The sequence below is a fragment of the Danio rerio genome, chromosome 6 (genome assembly GCF_052040795.2).
Source record: "Danio rerio strain M-AB ecotype USA chromosome 6, GRCz13ab, whole genome shotgun sequence".
NCBI classification, from domain to species: Eukaryota; Metazoa; Chordata; class Actinopteri; order Cypriniformes; family Danionidae; genus Danio; species Danio rerio.
This window is the reverse complement of record NC_141026.1, coordinates 26,609,919-26,616,713: the sequence shown is the minus strand read 5'-3', so window position 1 is coordinate 26,616,713 and position 6,795 is coordinate 26,609,919. Positions and strand designations below refer to the sequence as shown.

General features: G+C 34.4%; 1 protein-coding gene across 16 annotated transcripts in view; it reads left to right on the top strand.

The window, feature by feature from the left end:
* Positions 1–2,409: 2,409 nt before the first annotated feature.
* The window catches only part of brdt (bromodomain testis associated), a 28,217-nt gene continuing 23,831 nt past the window's right edge, over positions 2,410–6,795 (top strand). For 5 of the 16 annotated variants that reach the window (XM_087255067.1, XM_087255063.1, XM_087255060.1 and 2 more), the window contains exons 1-5: positions 2,475–2,559; positions 4,988–5,287; positions 5,432–5,569; positions 5,686–5,827; positions 5,940–6,064. In XM_087255067.1, coding sequence (XP_087111193.1) covers positions 5,090–5,287; positions 5,432–5,569; positions 5,686–5,827; positions 5,940–6,064 — 603 coding nt within the window. In that variant the 5' untranslated portion in view covers positions 2,475–2,559; positions 4,988–5,089. 16 annotated transcript variants of the gene reach the window in all.

The window sequence follows — 6,795 nt, the reverse complement described above, 5'->3', positions numbered from 1 at the left end:
AGAAAAATAAAAACAACAGCATCGACAACAAAATTAATAAAATAAATAAACAGGACATAATCAGGCTGAAGGTGAAAGTTTTATCACGTTTTTTAATTCCTTACAGTAGAATATCATCATTTAAACACTGATATATGTATCTGAACCACATCAACATTGAACTTGCTTGATTTAAAAAACTGTTTCTGACTTTCTGCCATTGTTAAACTTGTTTAAAAGCGATAAAACTTTACAACTGTTACTGATATTTGATTGTGCTTGAATTAGCATTGTGAAAAGCGGTGATAAAGGTGACTTGACTTGACTTCTAATTTTTGTTTTATGTATGTATTTAATTTCAAATGTATTTATTTAATTTAATCATTTTTATAATGTTGTATATTGTTCATTTATCTACTTTAATTAATTAATTAACCTAAATTATTAGTATTTTTTTATTTCATTTTTAAAACTTTAACCCACATACCCCTTCTCTCAACTTGTCATGGTCTGATCTCTCTCGATCTGTAGCTGTGACAGTGTTTTCTTGTATAACACTTTCTCATTTATGAGAAGTGACCCGTGTGGAATGTGGGGTTCTGAACTCTTGACCTTGGAGCCACATGGCATGATGAAGCCTTTCATCTGAAATATGAGCAAATACAAGGCATGTTTATGTATGGCTACTTAGAGATTCCCTTAAAGCTGTCTTGAACACAAAAATGAAGATGTGTCAACATGTATGACACGTTGTCATGCTGCTCTCTCTCTATAAATATTTATAAAAGCAAAGTTTAGCAGAGGACAGTGCTCCACCGTTATTTGGTGAAATGGGCAATTGTATGTAGTTACTTACATGCATTTTTGTAAGTTGTGTATGGCAGCACTGAAAGGTAGAAATCGATATTATGAAAGTTTTTATTTAATCCAACATTGGTCATTTGCTGCCCTCTTGTGGAAAGTTTGCTTTAAAACAAGTTACTTAAAGCAAATAAATGGATTGAGTATACTAGATTTGTGTTTAGTGATGCCTTTATTAATGTTTAGATGATATAATTTGCTTGCTTTTTGTACATAATTCTTCGAATATATTATATGTAAACACAATAATGCTGGTAACATACATTTACAGCACTCAATTAAGATTCTGATTTCATCTCCCTAGTTCAAAGTTAATTAAAATAATTAGTCTCCATTCACTTTTGATTGCTAATGAGTGGCTAAAAGTTTTTTTTTTTTTTTTTTTTGTATGATGCACAAAAAAAAATCTCAAATCTCAGGTTCAATCTCTGAGGTGTTAAAATATGAAGAAATATACAGTCCATTTTTTTCTGCTCATAAAAGTACTAGAAAGTGCAAATAGGAAATGGTTCAACCAAAAATATAATAATTTAATTGACTTCCCCTCAAGAGGTTCCATACCTTTGTGAGGTTCTTAAAACAGAAACTTTGAAGAATATGTTAATGTTTTAAGACAATCGATTTTTTGTTATTTTAGGTTTACTCACATTTATGAATGTAGCATTTGCAAATAATATAACTTAAATATTTACTAAAGCAAGCACTGTATTTATTACTGTTACAGATGCCTAAAACAATACCTTAAGACAACAAGTTTTGAATACATATTGCTAAACAGTATTATTAATCTATATAGTTTCAACGTGGATTTGAAAATCTTGTGTGATGATCTGTATGTCTGTACAGATATTTTTTCTTTAATTGTTTTTTTTTTTTTTAACAACAGCAAATTTACAATTTAAACCAGACATCCAAATAATACAAACGCAAATAACATAAAATTAACTAAAAATAATTACACAATCAAAATAAATAAAAACACAACTTCGGTATAGAAACTTTTACAATGACCAAGGAATTAACCTACAAAAATTGAAAGAAAGTTTACTATTCAATTAACTCAACTCCTTTGCAACTCGACCTGTATCTGGACATTTTTTTATTTATTTATGTATTTGCTATTAATATACTGGAGGGAGTCTATATGTTGAAAACCTTTAAACAAGGTTTAGGATTATTCAATTGAAATTTATAAATATGAATTTTGTAAGTAATATCAAAAGATTGATTATAAATTCCACAGATAAATTGTTTAAGTCAAAATAAAATACATCTTTGTGGGCAAATTACAGCTAAAACCTGATTTATTTTTGGACAACGATAAGTCATCCCAAAACTTCTTTAAATCAAATGTTGACATTCACAAAAAGATGAACCAAAGACTCTGGATGATCTACACAGAATGAGCAATTTCCATCAGTCTGCATGAATTTAGATAATGTATAATGGCTAACGCAAATGTTATCAAGTATTTTAAAACGTCTGTACAGAGATTCAGAACACAAAAGATGAGGACGGCGTCAGAAAAACGTCAACCATGTGGCCAATCACTGTCGAGAAAGTGCGCGTGCGCATTAGTTCATTTTCACCTCCCCTCAGCCCTGCTCAGTGCTTTATCATTTCATAGTTGTCTTAGTGAGAATTTTCAAGCTGCAGAGATGACCGATGTTCAACTCTCGTCAGAAGCTGTCAACCAAAGCCACGGAAAAGAGACAAAATGTAACCATTTAGCAGACACTAAAGAGAAGAATTGAGCTGTGGCGATCGACAGAATGTTCTAGAAGGGTCATGTGATGTCCGGAGACCAGTTATGTCGCACTTTTAAAAAAAATACTCTGACGTACGTCTGTGGAGTTCGACCGCCGTCGTACAAATAAACGTGATCAATTGTAAAACACCGTTTCGGGTCGAAGTCAGGTATAAAACGGGAATGTTACTAAGGGGTACGTTTTAAAACAATGTTTTCTCGGTTTTAAAGGTGCGAGGGGAAGAAGGGAGCACGTGAGGGGTCTTGTCCAATGGGACTGGGCGCTTTCAGCAGGAGGGTATAAATACCAGGCGGTTGCCGTGAGAGACGTCCGCCATTGATGACTAACCTTTCACAGAAACGAGAGTTATTTCAAACGTATACATGTTTATGGTGTTAATTTGGTCTGCTGGCTAAGAAGGCTTAGCTTAAAATCTTTAAATCGTTTTTCAGAGAGGTTTTTTTCGGGCTCAAAACATCAACAAGATCCTTCGGTTGGTGAAGTTTTCCAGCTGAGCTCCTTCTGCACTGCAGCGTCTGTCTCAGTTCGGCCGTTTAAACTTTCTTTGTTTGTGCTCGAGACGGAAAGGTAAATTTTGGGTCCAAGTTGAGCTAGCTTCATTTAGCTGGCGGAATGGCTATGGGAGGGACTGTTAGCTGAGCTCAATGTCAGCATCTGACGGGGCGGGGTAATGTGTGGCTAGCTATGCTAGCGTTAGCCGGGCGCCATTTTGTGGCTCAAGGCTTGCTAACACCATTATCGGTGAATTCGTGTAAACTGATCTCTAATTACTTGAAATGTGTTATATGGATGTATACGTTGCAAAGTGTCCATAAAGATGACGGTTTATGCAGAGGCGACACTTTTGTGGGGTTTTTTTTTGTCGAAACGGAAGTTGGTGTTGCGTCATCCAATGAGGTCGTCGAAATTATGTAACACGCGTTGTCCAGGATTGAGTAAAGGAACAAGCTAAATGTTGCGTGTAAACGCACCATATGGCATAACGTTATCTATCTCAAATGAGTGTATGGAGCCGTCTCTGATTGTATATTATCATATGCGTTAGCCGTTTTGTTGATAAACAGAATTTCTCTCTGCCTGATTTGTTCAAAGTTAGACGAATGTCATTCTCCTTTGTGCAGTATTCCATTTGTCCAATTTGCATGCGTTTGACTACAACAAAACAAATATAAATAGTCACTGCGTCAATACATTTGTCTAGACCAAATGCAAAAGGTTAAAAACAAACATGAACTTCTATTGTTTTTTTTCTCCAAATGAACATTGTCAAAGAAAATTTACAACCTTGCTTTCTCCCCTGTCCTCCTAAAAACATTCCCTCCCCATTCATAATCAGACCAGTGTGGAACGAAATGTTTTACGTTATAGCATTCAAAAATAAAATAAAAAAAAATGCATCTTTACGTTTTATTTTTCATAGTTTTTCTTGTATTAAATTTGTAAGTCTTTAGCCTTCTTGTACAATGTTTTTGTTTGTTTCTAAAACTTTTATATAAATAAAGTGCACTTAATGATCAATTTAACTTTTGTAAATGTTTTTGATTATGAGCAAAAGTATATTTTACTGAACAAGATGATGACCTTTTAGTTTGGGGTAAGTAAGAAAAGTATAACCTCTGTTGGTAAGCTAAATAAAGCTTGCTCACGAGTACATTAAAGAATGTCCCTTATCAGTTAGATGTATTGTGTTAAAGCATTGTCAAAGGTAAGTTAACGTATAAATGAAACTGAAATCCCAAGTATTTGAAAAGTAGTGAATTTTATTTGTGGATTATATTTATTGTGTTTAATTGACAAGTGGATTTGACACTAGTTTCAAAAGTAATATCTAGAATTTTTAATTTATTTTGAAAATGTTAAGTTGACAATTTAATTTGAAAGCACAAGTTAATTTTATATTGCAATAGATAAGTCATCTGTACTGTATAATTTGTACATAATTGCCATCATGTTTAGACTTGAATTTATGGGATTTTAGTTGACAAGTAATTTATACATTTGGTTATCTTTTATTATAATTTTCTATATTCAGTAAATGATTCGGATTAAACTCTAAAAGGTTTTTTTATTTTATTTCAAGAGTGAAGCTAAAAAGCATTATAGCAGTGTGCTTTTATTAGGCAATAGAGGGCAGTGCATACCACAAAACCTGCAGTAGTCCTGCATACTAGACTACTGTATGAGATTGACTGATTTGGCACTTGTGCATTACTAAAAAGAATTTGTATTTGATATGAGCTCCTACGTATATGCTTATCACAAAACGACTTGTGATTAAAACAGGCTTGTGCTCTGCTGTATTTTTCTGCTTTGCCTTTGATAATAAACAGCAGTGCAGAATGGTATGAGAATGTTGACACTGCTCTCCCTGTTTACAGTGGCACAGACAGTGGATCTGTAATGCTCGCTGAGCTGCCTAGGTGTAGCGGCGAAAACCCTTTTCACACCGATCAGCATCACTCCCAGGATCAGCTCAGGCTATGTCTGATGTGAAACCCCCACAGCATTTCACCATGAATGGGAATCCCCCTCCCCCAGAGTTCAAGAACCCCAAAAAGCCTGGCCGCCTCACCAATCATTTGCAATATATAGAAAAAGTGGTGATTAGGGCCCTGTGGAAACATCATTTCTCCTGGCCATTCAGACAGCCAGTGGATGCGGTCAGACTCAATTTGCCAGTAAGTATTAAGGTGCTTTGTCATTAGATTTTTTTTTCCCTGTTTATAGTTGTTTTACTGATTTATTTATTTTTTTTACTTTAAAAACAATAATAATATGCTGAAAATTATCTGTGATCTCATGATTTCTACTTTGATTTTTAGGATTATTATACAATCATCAAAAACCCAATGGATTTGACCACCATTAGAAAGCGTCTTGAGAACAATTACTACTGGAAAGCGATGGAGTGTGTTGAAGACTTTAACACCATGTTTACAAATTGTTATGTCTACAATCGGGTTAGTAATATGATGATACCCCCTTTCCCACAAACCCTTTGAAATTGGGGTTTCAATTAAAAAATTAGAATGCACTTGGTGTCTTGACATTATTTTGTGCATGTGTGTGATTCCAGCCTGGGGATGACATTGTTCTGATGGCTCAAGTGCTTGAGAAGCTTTTTTTGGAGAAGGTGGCAGAGATGCCTGAGGAGGAGTATGAGATTTCTGCTCTGACAACTAAAGGTCCAGTAAAAGGCGCAAGAAAGTCTACAATAGGTATATTTATCATAAGGATTGAAGGACTGATTGAATTTTATACGTACAGGTACACTATATAATTCAGACAGTTTACCTCGGAAGTAAACTTTGCATTTGCATATTTATGCAGGGTTAAAGAAGAGGCCACCGTCTCCAATGTCTGAGGTTGTTTTCCAGCAAACCGTGACCGTCATCCCTCCGGATGCTCTTCACACAATTCCTTCTGCTCCCCTGTCTGCACAGCTCACAGCAAAAGTAGGTTTCCCTCAAAAAGGACTGTCAAACACGTTGTCACAGCAGTATTCTGTTTTATAGTGAATTTGGATCAATTTACAAGTTAAATATTGTGTAATGGACACATGTTAATAACTGGTTTGATTTAAAAATCCCTTTGCTTCCTGATTTTAATGAAAAATATGATGAAATCCACAGCCAGTGTTTTTGTTGGTAGCTTTCTGACTTTGACTTCCTGCTCATAATGAGCTGAATTAGCAGATTTTTCTATTGTGCATGCTGGTCATGTGAATTTGCAATATAGAGACACAAAAACCTGTTAATTTTGAAGTTGTTAATTGTATGTTGTTACTTTATCAAATTGCCTATACATTTAAAATTAAATATAGATTTTTTTTTTTTTAAACCACTTCACAGATTTATTGTGATCATTCTCAGGTATAAATGCTTAGTTAAGGAGTAATGTTTGTTTGAAAAGGTTAGTCAATAGCTATGTTTCCATTCAAAAGTTCTAATTATTTATAGTTTTCATGCATAAAACTAGATTATCGCATTAAAGATGTGCAAATAAAGCATTGTTACCATCCAGTGAGTCAAACCGAACAAAATTGTCACTTCCTGATTAACTGGCCCCAAAAATCAATGGAATTTACTGAGGTAGGAGAAGCTGCATGAATCTTTTCTTCATTGATTTAAATGACTTTCACCTTTTGAAGGCAATCCTGACCAGCAGTGAACGCGGGGTGGTGTTT